Source organism: Oryza sativa, chromosome 6 (assembly GCF_034140825.1).
Source record: "Oryza sativa Japonica Group chromosome 6, ASM3414082v1".
Taxonomy (NCBI): domain Eukaryota; kingdom Viridiplantae; phylum Streptophyta; class Magnoliopsida; order Poales; family Poaceae; genus Oryza; species Oryza sativa.
Window position 1 is genome coordinate 22,016,697 of NC_089040.1, and position 13,749 is coordinate 22,030,445.

Consider the following 13,749-nt stretch of genomic DNA (forward strand, 5'->3'; position numbering starts at 1 on the left):
TTTAGGACCCGATTGGGTACAACAGACCACATAACGGATAGCAGAAATACGACAACACATGCTTGCAGCTCAAAGTAGGCAGAAGAGCTACGCCGATGTCAGAAGACGAGAATTAGAGTTTGAAGTGGGCGATCAAGTACTTCTAAAGGTATCTCCAACCAAAGGTGTTGTGAGATTTGGAACGAAAGGCAAACTCAGCCTTAGGTATATTGGTCCATTCTCGATAGTGGAAAGAGTTGGAATCCTAGCGTATCGCCTTGAGTTACCAGAGTCCATGAAAGGTGTACATGATGTATTCCATATTTCCATGTTGAGAAAATATTGAACATCATATTACCGTAGAGCCGATGACCATTGAGCAAGATTTGACATTTGAGTCTCATCCTGTAAGAATATTGGAGGAATCTGAGAGGGTGCTCAGGCATAGAACTATCAAGTATGTCAAGGTTCTCTGGACGCACCAGACCGAGCGAGAGGCCACATGGGAACTTGAGTCACAGATGCGGGAGAAGTATCCCGAGTTATTCACGTCTGGTGAGTTATATAAGTCCTACCTATGAGTTCCTTTCTATACTTGTCCGAGGTATAACTGGACGAATTCGAGGGCGAATTCGATTGAAGGAGGGAGGAATGTAATATCCCGTGTTCTAGAGTATGATTAGGCGAATTCGAGGGCGAATTCGATCGAAGGGGGGAAGAATGTAATACCCCGAGTTTTAAATTAATATATCTCGCGGAATATTAGAGCAAACGCGCAAAAGTTCAACTTTTAAACCATTGTTCGTATAGGCGATCGGGAACCGTGGATGCGTAGAGCTCGCCGAGTAGTGCAAAATAGACTATAAATTTATAGTAATCGGAGTCCGAACGAAGTCCCGAGGATTGAATAGATATGAGCCGTTAGATCTTATTTAGTCTCTTTATATAACCAACCAAAAAAAAACAAACGAAAAAAAAAAAGAAACAGGAGCGATTCTCCTGTAGCCCTAGCCGCCGCACCCCCTGCGCTCTGCCGCCGCCGCTGCTGTTCCTCTCTTCGCCGACGCAGCCGCTGGTGCAGCCATCGCCGGTCGCCACAGCCGTCGTCGTCCGCAGCCGGTCGTTGGTGAGCTACTGTTGTTTCTGTTAATTTCCCTGCTGCTGCCGAACCCTGCTGTTGCCGATCTGATCTCTTCCTTGCTGGTGGTGCACGGCTTGCTGTTGCTGCCGATATTCGTTTCTGCTGCTGCTGGCCTGCAATGAACAGGAAGGAGGGAGAGAAGGCAGAGAAGAACAGGAAGGAAGGAAAGAAGGGGAAATTTGATAGAAGAAGGGAAATTTGGGGAATTTGGTGAATATTTCCAAATTCTTCATTTTTCTTATACATTAGTACTGCTAGGTAATCCGTTTTAGTCTATAGTTGTTTCTAATTTATATTTAAGACGATCTGTTTCCGGTTTTTTCGAATTTATTTTATATCGAACGCTAGGCTGAAACCGTATTTTCAAATCTGGTATTAAACCATCAGGAATCAGGTTAGTTGTCCTAAATAAAGTTTGTAGTCATTGTCAATATCTTTCCAACGGTGCTAGTTTCACTCGATTCCGATAAACGGTTTAGGAGAAACAGCAAAAACAGTACTGCTGACCGGGTCCGGAAATCAGGACAGCAGTTCGTTTTTCCTTAATCTAGGATTTTCAGAGGCATAATCTGATTTTGTGCTCAACATGAAAGTTGTAGACAATTTTGTCTAGATGTCCGAAGTTGTATTATTTGCTAGTTTCCATTAGACGGTTTGTGAGTTACTCATAAAACAGTAATGGAACAGCTATAGGTTATTTAATACAAATCGGTAAAAGGTTTATATGTTCTAGGTTTCGATTTTAGTAAATATCCCTTGTAACCATCGTTAGTTGAATATAGTGGTTTATGCGTAGTTTTGCTCCACAGGTGTGGAAGGTTCCAACGTTGGAGGAGTTGAGTCGGAGTATCGAATGAGTTAAGGCAAGTACAAGACGGACTTATGTGATGGACAAAACTGAGTTGTTTTGTTTGGCTTTACTTGCATAATTATTATTCAATTGCTTGTTATTACTGATTGTATGGCTATGACGTTATGCTACTTATTCGTGTTTCGACCCATATTCAAATTCATGACGTTATTCATGTTTCATTATTCCGGATGTTCTGTTTACATTATTTAAGAACCATGCGTAGCCATGGGAGTGCAATTTGGATCTTTATTCATGATCCTTGAGAAGCGCTGATCACGCTTGCTCGGCTTACCGGTAATGCTAAGAGGATATTCACACCTGCCCGGGAGGGAACTACTATCTTTTGACTTCTTTGGTTTAAAAATAAAGTAAATCCAACCCTTCATGTTGGTTTCTTAATGCATAAATCATGCGTATGTTTTACTAGTTCAAGATTGTACTTGCTGAGTATTCTTTACTCACTCTTGTGTTTAATTTGGTTTTTAGGTACCTAATGACATCGATCGGCATGGGGCGGGAGTAGCACCCTTGGACTACACATTATTATTGCATACAATTAAAATTAGTTTTAGACTATAATTTTTGCTCAGCATAAGTTTTGCATAGAACTTGTAAAGGTCATTTAAGGTTCTGATCCTTATTTTTCACGTGGGATTTGTGGAGTTAGGATGGTTTGGATTGTGTGGTTTATATCAGTATTGACCTTTCTTATAACTGCCTGTCGTGATGTCCGTATTTTTAGGGGAGACTCTGCCGAAATTTCTAATAATTTTAGGACTTAGTTTTTTAGTGTATTTTGGTGTGGCATTCTAGGTACGTGGTTACTTGGGGTGTTACAGGAGCGGAGGTGGATGGGAACAAGGGAGATGTATGGGTGCTAGCTAGTCTCGTTGACCTTGTCTCAGTGGCTTTACTGCTGCAAAGTTGGAGACTCGTTTTCAGATCCAACGCCCTGCTCCACCTCCATCATTTGTTGGGACCCTCAGAGAGGATGGAGGTGGGGCCGAATGGCTCGAGGTCATATACCCTGTGGCCCGGGTTAACTTTCTGGTCTGACATGAAGATGGCAGTGCCGAAGCTAGGTGAGGAGGCCACCGGTGCCACAAGGAGGATGGCATGCTCCAAATGTAGATGACACGACCTAGGTGGTGGTGATGGCCTCAAGTTTGTTCGCCATCACCACCGCTCGGCCCCTTCAAGGGGAGACGACGTCGAGCGGGCCTATGCCAAGATCTTGCGCCCATTTGTGCGAGGTTCGAGCAAGGTTGGGGAAAGAAAGAGGGGAAAATAAGAGTAGGCGTTGATATGTGGACCTTATAATTTTTAAATTTTTTTTCCTTGTCACTTACATGTGAGCAGTTAGTCCTACATCTACTTTTTAATACCTGGATGCTGCATCAGTCAAATCACCCTAAAAAAAGCCTCGAAGAGTTTGTTTTGTACTGGATTTTAATATTTGAGAAGGCGATATATTCGGTTTTGCGGTGGTGTACAATCATATTCGGCCAATAGTCCAGGGAGTCAAAATGGACCTTTTAGTAAATAGTAAATTCATTAACCGGGCCTATGCAATGTAAAGCGGAATAAGTTCATTTGAGGTCCCTTAACTTGTCAACGAATCTGATTTTCGTCCCTCAACCAGAAAACCAGATACAACGGGTCCTTCAACTATCAAAACCGGTACAGATTAGATCCCTCGGCGGTTTTGACTGACGTGGCGCCTACGTGGCTAATTTGACTCAGTCTTCATCTGACGTGACATTGATGTAGCGTTTACGTGACAATTCTATCCAGAAAAATAATAAAACTCGTGGGATCCACACGTCAGTTTCACACACAAATTAATAAAAAATGGTATCATCCTCACCCCTCCTCTTCCTCCTCTCTCCCCATCTCCCCTCTCTTCAGAAAAGCTGGTCCATTCGCGGGATGATGGGCTCCCGCGCTAGCATCACGAACCGCACCATGTTCCCGGAGTCGTCCTGGATGCCGTCGGCGAGCACCTGGAGCCCGTACAGCTCGGCGGCACGGGATGATGCGATGGCGGCGGTGGACGAGCCGCCGGATATTGTTCTACACCTCCCGCGCCTTCTTCCTCCTCATCATCCTCCAGATCCCGCTCTTCATGTCGCCCCCTTCTCCCTCCCAATCCCCTCTGATTTAGCTCTGTTTCCGTGTCGATCGTGTGGTCAATCTTAGCAAACGAGCAAACAATGGTTGCCTCAAAATAGATCCTGTATGCATATCACTACTTGTAGCTAGTAGGTTTGATTATAGTGCATATGTGCGTGTGATGAGTTCTCGACGAGCAGGACGGCGCGGTCGGCGATCCAGAGCTCCACGGCCTGGAAGGCCTCCTCGAACTGGTCGCAGGGGATGGTGTTGCAGGTGGTCTGGCAGTGGGCGCGGGAGAACGGGGTAGCGCACGGCGGGCGGACGGCCGTGGATCTGGGGATTTGCGCGGGGCGCGGCGCTGGCGAGGTTTCAATCCTCCAGAGGCGAGGTGTTCGTGGCTGGAAAGGGCGGCGTTGCGCAGCCGTTTTGACGATGGTTTCCCTGGCCTACCGGCGAGCGCGCAAGAGAGAGATGGCCGGCGGCCGGTCCACTCCATTTCGTCGTCGCCGGCCGCATCTGGTGCCCATCCCCCCAGCGCAAGAGAGAGATGAAGAGAGGGGAGATGGGGAGAGAGGAGGAAGAAGAGGAGTGGTGAGTTGGACCGACATATGGGGCTCACGTGGGCCCATCTTTTTTTAATTATTTACTCTGTGAGACTGACATGTGGGTCCCATGGGTTTTATTATTTTTCCGGATTAAATTGCCACGTAAGCACCATGTCAGATGAAGACCGAGTCAAATTAGCCACGTAGGCGCCACGTCAGCCAAAACCGCTCTCAAAACCGCCGGAGGACCTAATCTGCACCGGTTTTGATAGTTGAGGGGCCCGTTGTGTCTGGTTTTTCGATCGAGGGACGAAAATCGGATTCGTTGACAAGTTAAGGGACCTCAGATGAACTTATTCCATGTAAAGCCGTAAAGCCCATGAGGTCCGTGAAGAGCAGAACTGGGCCTCCTCCATTCCATCTCGGCCCAAATCGCGACTCGACTAGCTCCCCCCTAGCTAGGGTTTCACTACATAAACACGCTCACGACGCCTCTCCCCTCTCTCTCTCTCTCTCTCTCCTGCCTCCGCTTCTCTCCCCCGCGCCGCCGCCGCCTCCACCGAAAGCAGCAGCCGCCGGCGAGCCAGCCAGCAGCCTAGCCATGTCGGAATCGAAGGCCGCCGCGGCGGTGACCCTCCGCACCCGCAAGTTCATGACGAACCGCCTCCTCTCCCGCAAGCAGTTCGTGCTCGAGGTGCTCCACCCGGGCCGCGCCAACGTCTCCAAGGTGCGTTTCGTTTAGGGTTTCGCCCGCGTGAGGGTGAGGGGAGGGGGAGAGAGCGAGGCTGATCCGCTGTATTGTGCGCGTTGTGCAGGCGGATCTGAAGGAGAAGCTGGCGAAGCTGTACGAGGTGAAGGACTCCAACTGCATCTTCGTGTTCAAGTTCCGCACCCACTTCGGAGGCGGCAAGTCCACCGGATTCGGCCTCATCTACGACAACCTCGACGCCGCCAAGAAGTACGAGCCCAAGTACAGGCTCATCAGGGTACGCACGCATCGCTCAGAACTTTGTGCCATCACTCTGCATTCTGAATTTGGGATTGAGCTAGCGGAATGGTGGTTGTTCGCCTCAGTGCTCGGTTGTGTATCCTATCCTGATGCGCGAATTGACGCGCGCACACTGTACCAGTAAGTCCTTGTTCGGTTAGGCTTGGATTCAATCCGGGCTAATCCAATCCGAGCCGGGAATGACAAGTATAGTAAGAAATTTATGATAGATACAATGAGAGACCGGGATTTATTCCGGGCCGGGAACCAATTTACTTATGATAGAGACAATAAGAGATCGGGAATCAATCCACTAGTCAAGAGGTGTGGAACTAATCCCAGTCTCTTATTGCCCCTATCATGAGTAAATTGGTTCCCGGTCCGGAATAAATCACGGTCTCTCATTGTATCTATCATAAATTTCTTACTATACTTGGCATTCTCGGCTCGGATTGAATCCAAACGTAACCGAACAAGGCCTAAGCTGGTTTGCTAGCATTTAGGATTATTTTACTTTGGATTTTGTGAGAAGCAGTTAGGAAGTTGTCTCGTGATGTTTAGATTAGTTTTCTGATGTGGTTAATAGGTGCAGCTACTGTCCGTTGGAAACGGTTGCTTTGTTTCGAGAGGTGTTCTGGGCATTCCGTGTGAAGTTAGGTTTGGGAATTTGGTGCGATTAGTCAAATCGTGTCTCGCTTAGCACTTGCACAGGTAGTTTAGCCAAGGTTACATGCCAGTTATTACTCCCTCCGTATTTTAATGTATGGCGCCGTCGATTTTTTTTATCAACGTTTGACCATTCGTCTTATTCAAAAAATTTATGTAATTATCATTTATTTTATTGTGACTTGATTTATCATCAAATATTCTTTAAGCATGACATAAATATTTTTATAATTGCACAAAAAATTTGAATAAGACGAATAGTCAAACGACGTTAGAAAAGTCAACGGTGTCATATATTAAAATATGGAGGGAGTACATTTTAGTGCAAGTGAAGTGATAGCTGAGTGAGAATCTTAGTGTCAAAGTAATGGAGGATTTGGGAAATAAACTGCGTTCATGCTGAATTAGACCTAGTGGGCATTTATACATCACAACACATGGTACTGTTGCCCTTTCCTTTTTCTAGCCTTAGTGTTGTGATCTATATATGCCCTTTAGGGCTAATTCAGCATGAACATAGTTTATTCTCCATTCCTCAAATCATCCATTACTTTTGACACTTAAAAGTATATCAATGTATAACTGAGGGTCGGTTTGGTTTGTTCCTTGCTAAAATTTTGGAATGCCAAATTTTGGTGCGGCTTATTTTGGTTGCAACCGCACTCTTAAGACAACCTTACCAGAATTATGGGAATGCCCATGATCCTATGTTGCATACCAAAATTTTGGTGGCAAACCAAATAATACCTATCCCATCTCTACCCTACCAAAATTTGGTAGTGCCATTACCTGACATTAGCAAATTTTGGTATGGTAGAGAACCAAGCCAGCCCTAAATCAGCTACAACATTCCGTGGATTTCATTTGGGATAATTGGTGATATCATCCATGATTAGATTGGCACTCTGGAATTTGCCCCATACTAGAACTACTCCCTTCGTTTCATATTATAAGACGTTTTGACTTTTTTCTTTAAGTTGTAACTTAAAGAAATTTGACTTAGAAAAAAGTCAAAACGGCTTATAATTTGAAACAGAGGGAGTAATTGATAATTAGGTCTAGAAGGTGGCAAATCCTTTGACTACCCAATGGGTGGCATAGAAAATGGACGCGACTCCCTGAATGTTGTGTAGATGGCCCAAGTAGATTCTTAGGGCGAGTTCTAAACAGCAAGGGGAAACAGCTACTTCCTCGTCCTCTGTGAGCATTGCTTCCCAAACTGCTAAATAATGTGTTTCATGCAAAAGTTCTCTATATAGAGGTTTCTTCAAAAATCAAATAAATCCTTTTTCTTTCTAGTTTTTAACAATTAATATTCAACTAATCATGTGCCAATGGCTTGTCTTGTTTTGTGTGCCATAAAAAACACTAGGCTCAGTTCGGAATGAGTGTTGGCTTGAATTTTTGATGGCACGCAAAACGAGCCAAGTCATTATCACATGATCAGCTGAACAAGCTGTAGAAGAGATACTTCTGATTAGCTTATCTAGTGATATGTAGTTTGGGTGCATTGTATATTAGTATATACTCTATTCCTTTAATAAGGTGTATTATAAAGTCAAAAGACTAAGTGTATACTTTGGCCACTAGTTACTCATAAACTAATTTGTTAATGAGTACATAACTAAATTATATGAAAATACATTGCCGTATAATTCTATTCGTATAGTTTCTACATGTTAAATATACTTGTAATTTGAGTAATAGTGGTTAATGTTTATAAGCTTCACTTATATAAACTTGATAATATATTAATATTCCTTATAAGAAGAAACAGAGGAAGTAGGTGATTTGTTTAATCAGGGCTTGTTGTATTTCCCTTGGGATAGTGTGGCTTATTGTTTTGGATGTTAATGCTATCTCAAATTCACACTGGTGATACAAACTTTTTATCTCAAAACAAAAGAAAATTAGCACTCTAGTATGATGGAATGCAATTTTTTATGGTGATTATCTATTGATTTAAGATAACAATATACTATGGCAAAAACGCAAAATATTTTAGTATGGAAAACCAGTTTTAGTGACAGTCATTATCAGCATATGCACTTCTCCTGCTTGGTACTGAAGTGTTGCTTTGGCTACTTGCTTGAACTGTATTGACATTATGGTACACAAAATACACATTATACCTTTGGTTACTTGTTTCATATTATTGATTGATTCATGTGAAATAGGAACTGCACATGCACCGATGTATGTGGAGTCATTGACATGTTTGAATCACTAATGTTTTGTTATTCTCCACAGAATGGTCTTGCCACTAAGGTAGAGAAGTCACGTAAGCAGATGAAGGAACGGAAGAACAGAGCAAAGAAGATCCGTGGTGTGAAGAAGGTCAGTACCAAGTATCAACCCAGCATTTTGAGCATTTATGTTAACAATATTGCAATAGTATTTAGGTAGCTTCAACTTCAGTCTTCAGTGCGTGACCTAACTTCGTGTTATCTGCTAATTTTGTAGACAAAGGCTGGAGATGCTGGGAAGAAGAAGTGAGAGATGATACTCATCTTGCAGTCTTGATGTGTTCATTATCAAAACCTTGCTTTGTTTAGAGCTGTCTCCTTGTGGCAATATTACTGAATGCTTAATTATAACTAGAAAAATTTTGCCACTTATGTTCTTGCAATGTTGAGGCATCTGTAGTGTTCTTGGATTTTGAGGAAATTTGTCGGACTCTAGCATATATAGTACTTTAATCACGGCGCATGTTCTTTGTGTCTTCTAATTCAGATTTGGGTTATCCTGTTTCAACAATGCAATGCGTGGCTTGGGTACGAGGCACTGCAATTAAGTCGTATTTTGCAACCAATTAAGTTACCGTGATTAGTTTACATAATTAAATCGACTTCCGTTCGGTAAAACAAACGAATATGAAATACTCCGTCTCTAATCTCAAAATATGTGCAGTTTTGTATTATTCACATTCTTATTTGAAAATATTTTATGATTATTATTTTTATTGCTATTAGATGATAAAACATAAATAGTACTTTATGTAAATATTTTTAAATTTTTCATAAATTTTTTAAATAAGATGGACGGTTAAATATTAGACACGGATAACTACGGTTGGATAACTACGGTTGTACTTATTTTGGAACATTTTAGGACGGAGGTAGTAATTGTTTCGTGTCGGCATCAGATAACAGTACGTTGTCTCTAGTTACACGAGAGCAAGTGTGTTGCTTGAACATTAGGAACGGTACTGTCCTAATAATACTGCAAGTTCTCATCCACTGTTGCAAATCGTCCCACTGGGATGATTTTACAGAAACCACCGTCGTATCATTAACAGGTTAATAAGCAGTGCCAGTTTGTCGATTAACCTGGTATGAGATCAACTCCAGGTTGTTTGTCAGTGAAATCCCAAGGGCAATTTGCGACTATTGGTTCCCCATATACACTAGCAGTTCATCAGTTGACATGAAAAACTCAGAAACCAGAGCTTCCCTAACTGATCGGAACACATAGATGCATCTTGCAGGGGATAGGAAAGGAAACAACTGATCAGGATCCACAAGACTAGACGTAAATAAACTACGTCAAACAAGAAAACTGTTCCTTCTCGCTGCAAAGGAAACCATAGACCTGCTTCAAGTTTCCTCTAGATGGTCTTGCATTAACAGCATATTTGCAAACAAAAACCAGCCTCTTCCTCATCTCCAACTTCGTGACGTCTCCTTTCAGAAATGAATTGCCATGATCAAAGAATCCTTGGAACAAAGAGCAATTAATTAAAGATACGTAAACTTGATGTCGTGAAATTATTAAATTGTTGGAACATACCTAATCTTCTATAAAAATAATTTGATATCGAGAGCATTATTATGTTTTGACATGATTTAAGATGAGTAGAAAACTGATAAAAATGGCACAACACCACAAAATTACCTTTTTAATTCAAGAGAAGCAAAATTGATACAAAGATAAGTCATCTTCTAAAATAAAGAAGTTGTATAAATATGCTTACCATCGCAATCAAATAATCGTGTAATTATCGCCAAGGCCACACAGATGCTTATATCCTCTCCTGTAAGGGAAATAAAACAACAATGAAGGGCTCACTTGTACAAAGAACTGTCAGGCAAACTTATGGTTTTACTTATTACAGCATGATGAAGAAAGCATGTGTAAGCTTTTTCAGATAGGGAAATGTGCTAGCTTTACCATTTTGACAGCATATTAGTAGCTTCTTCCCTGCTATCAAATTCCTGTTTGCAAAGCTAACTGCTTTTGGAAGGTTTTTCATCAACGAAAACCGGTCGTCCTTTGATCCCTAATAGCATAAAAGTACAAAATGATGACAATGTTTACATACTGGGAAAACTAAAATGGTCAGAAAAATTTCACTTACCACCATAGGTAGTTCAAGGTAAGAATTCTCTGATGAAGTCAAAGGTAAATTTGATGTGCTGTCACAGTTCAGTATACAATCCACTTCAGCTAAGGAATCTCCAACTGCATAGATCATGCATACAGAAAAAAAAAAACTATCATCAACAGTACGCCTGCATCATATGAAACTTTGTATGTATCTTGAAACAACAAATTTGATTAAAGGAAGGTTCTAACTAGTTGATATCTATGATTCTATCCACATCTACATAATACAAAAACTTGTAGACAGGCTAGCACACTTTTTTGCAGTATACAGAGATATGCATAAAAGAATGATAAACAGACCCGCTAAAGAACAAAAAAAAAAAATCAACAGATCAACGCAGTACATGACAAGATATTGACAAGAAAGCACAAACAATAATAAAACAAATATGCAACTGTATAAATAATCATGTTTTGTACCTTGGAGAGTTGATGCTACTGCAAGGTTTGATGTCCCAATCCAGAAGAGTATATGGCCATCACTGGAATTTTGTTTGTCCATAGCAGTAACGGTAGGAGGATCCGAGTCCATTGGTTGCACAATACTTGTATGATCACCATTACTGAAAGGACCATCATGGCTTGAACACTTCAAAGGCTTAGCTGTAATTTGGGGAGAATATTCGCCTCTCTGTGCACGATAGACCCTATCTTTTTCAACAATATCTGCAACTAACTGATTACAAAGGTCTGGTCCACCATCAAGCAGATCATATGAGTGCTTCCAGAATAATGTAGGAGTGAGACCACGTGCCCAACTCTCTTCATCATCTCCAGCTCCAGGAATATAGTGCCAGCTGAACTCTGAAGTCATCCTTTGTGTAGCTACTGCACCAGATGCAGATGCTGAAACTAATATGATAGGGGTGAAATCCCATGATTCAAGCTCTGGAACTTCATTTAACCATATCCGTGTCCTTTGTGATATCCACAATGGACGTAGTGGTTTCTTCAAACTTAACGCAAGAGAACGAATGTCTGCACCACATGATTCAAATTGGGTTGTCCATTCCTCGATACGCCCCTCTATAGCATTTTTCTCAGTCTCTAGAACCCATACAGGAAGATGCACTGAGTTATCCCAGTTTGATGATTCAGAGATCTTTTCAGCGTCTTTGTTGGCTACAGCAGCTGACTAACATGCAAAATTACAAAATATCATGAGGATGGGTGAACATGGAAAGTTTGAAATTCAAACAAAGGGACAAATGAGAAGAACAGGAAGAAAGGATCATATAACAGGAAGAACAGGAGACATAAATCACATTGTGAATTTCAACAGCCTTATTTCTGTTGTTTGCCTTTGGTTCTCTATAGTGATCACTTGGGCCCAGATTTTGGCATACTCTAAGGATAGTAGTTACTAGTTACCAAAACAGGCATCTTATGCATTTTTACTGTACAAATTTAACTATATCAATGGAAAGCCGTGAAATGAGGTACATGTGCACAAGGGTTATTTACTGTATAAATTTAAGTATTAAACTATAGCAATAAAAAGCCTTGAAATGAGGTAAATGTGCACAAAGGGAAAGGGTAGAGTGACATAATGCCGTTCCAGTAGAACTATAGGAAGCCGATATACCAACCACATCCAAATCCACTCCACTTACCTTGTTGTTAGTCTGCAGCCGATACCTCTCAATTGCTCGGTTGAGGACACAACACCAAATGGGTATGGTCTTTGACATGCTGTCAGGGAAACGTTTCCCTCTCCTTGTTGAATCAACAATTATGCACCCTCCTCTCTCCCCTGCCCAGAGAAAAAATAGACAAAAACAAATTACTTGTGTTAAAGGCATTTTGCACTCATCAAGCATCATATTTAGCAAGTGAAAATTCTTGAAAAAAATCACAGTAACATGAATTATTAAGCTGTATATTACACAACCTTCCGAGAATTCGAATTATCCGCACAGCCACACTGATATTATATTACTCCCTCCGTTTCAAAATGTTTGACACCGTTGACTTTTTAGTATGTGTTTGACCATTCGTCTTACTCAAAAAAATTAAGTAGTTATTTATTCTTTTCATATCATTTGATTCGTTGTTAAATATACTTTCATGTACACATATAGTTTTATATATTTCACAAATTTTTTTAATAAGACGAATGGTCAAACATATGCTAAAAAGTCAACGGTGTCAAACATTTCGAAATGGAGGGAGTATTATATACTGAAATGTTCGAACTATTTGACCATGGTTATTCGAAATAACTGAATTAGCAAACAATTTAATTATACCACCTGCTTCGACAGGTAAAACGGATTGCAGTGCTAAACTCTAGTTCTAGACGCCTGGATTAAACATATAGCATAGTTTAGACCAAATACTTCAACAATGAGTAAGGGGGGGAACCAGGAGCAGACCAGCGAGGAGGGCGAGGTGGAGGTTGAGGCGGGCGGTGGAGAAGGCCCAGTTGCCCGCGTGCCCATCGGTGGACTTGAAGTAGCAGGTGGCGGCGACGGCGCGGGGCGGCAAGTACCAGAGCCCGCAGCGGAGGTTGGCGACCAGCGGCAGCGCCGGCCACAGCGCCGCGATCTCCGCCACGAACGCGGCGTCGTCCGCCACGCTCCGCAGCGCGTTGTACAGCGTGCTCTCCCGCCGCTTGATGCGCCGCGCCGCCTTGTAGATGCTCAGCGTCGACGGCCCAGCGGCGGCGGCATCCGCTGACTCCGACGACGCCGCCGCCGCCGCCATTGGAGAGACGAGAAAGAGAGAGACGCTGGCTTGTCCTAATTTGGGCTCTCTAAACTGGAAATAGAGTGGGCCAAAACCCATTAATAATTAGCAAGGTTATGGGCCTAATTTCGTTCTATATGGTGGGCCTCTTTAAAGTCATGGTCCAAATACGGCCCATTTTCTGCTGATGGTGGTCGTTAATTAGGTCCATTCTGGATGATCAGCCTAACTTCGGCTCGTCAGTTGGAAGACGAAATTTTTGGGGAATAAGTTCACTTTATATCCCTCGAGATAGGGTCGAGTTTAATTTGTATCCCTCAACCACTAAACTGGGTATTGAACGTCCCCCAACATTTAAAGCCAGTGCAAATCCAGTGAGAAAATAATA

General features: G+C 42.3%; 2 protein-coding genes across 3 annotated transcripts; one reads left to right on the top strand and one right to left on the bottom strand.

The window, feature by feature from the left end:
- Positions 1 to 5,104: 5,104 nt before the first annotated feature.
- LOC4341282 (small ribosomal subunit protein eS24z) lies at positions 5,105 to 8,996 on the top strand. The gene is made up of 4 exons (XM_015788209.2): positions 5,105 to 5,360; positions 5,449 to 5,619; positions 8,538 to 8,624; positions 8,751 to 8,996. The coding sequence occupies exons 1-4, from the start codon at positions 5,235 to 5,237 to the stop codon at positions 8,781 to 8,783; spliced, it is 417 nt and encodes a 138-aa protein (XP_015643695.1). The 5' UTR covers positions 5,105 to 5,234; the 3' UTR covers positions 8,784 to 8,996.
- Positions 8,997 to 9,553: 557 nt separating this feature from the next.
- On the bottom strand, positions 9,554 to 13,435 carry LOC4341283 (tRNA A64-2'-O-ribosylphosphate transferase). Of its 2 annotated transcripts, none has more exons than XM_066311605.1 (7): positions 13,049 to 13,435; positions 12,287 to 12,426; positions 11,094 to 11,808; positions 10,645 to 10,748; positions 10,458 to 10,566; positions 10,261 to 10,320; positions 9,554 to 9,967 (listed from the first exon to the last, which is right to left on the bottom strand). In XM_066311605.1, exons 1-7 carry the CDS (start codon positions 13,377 to 13,379, stop codon positions 9,828 to 9,830), a joined length of 1,599 nt encoding a protein of 532 aa, XP_066167702.1. In that variant the 5' UTR covers positions 13,380 to 13,435; the 3' UTR covers positions 9,554 to 9,827. The 2 variants fall into 2 exon arrangements, with proteins under 2 accessions (XP_066167702.1, XP_015643696.1); XM_015788210.2 differs by having other exon boundaries at positions 9,554 to 10,003.
- Positions 13,436 to 13,749: the final 314 nt, after the last annotated feature.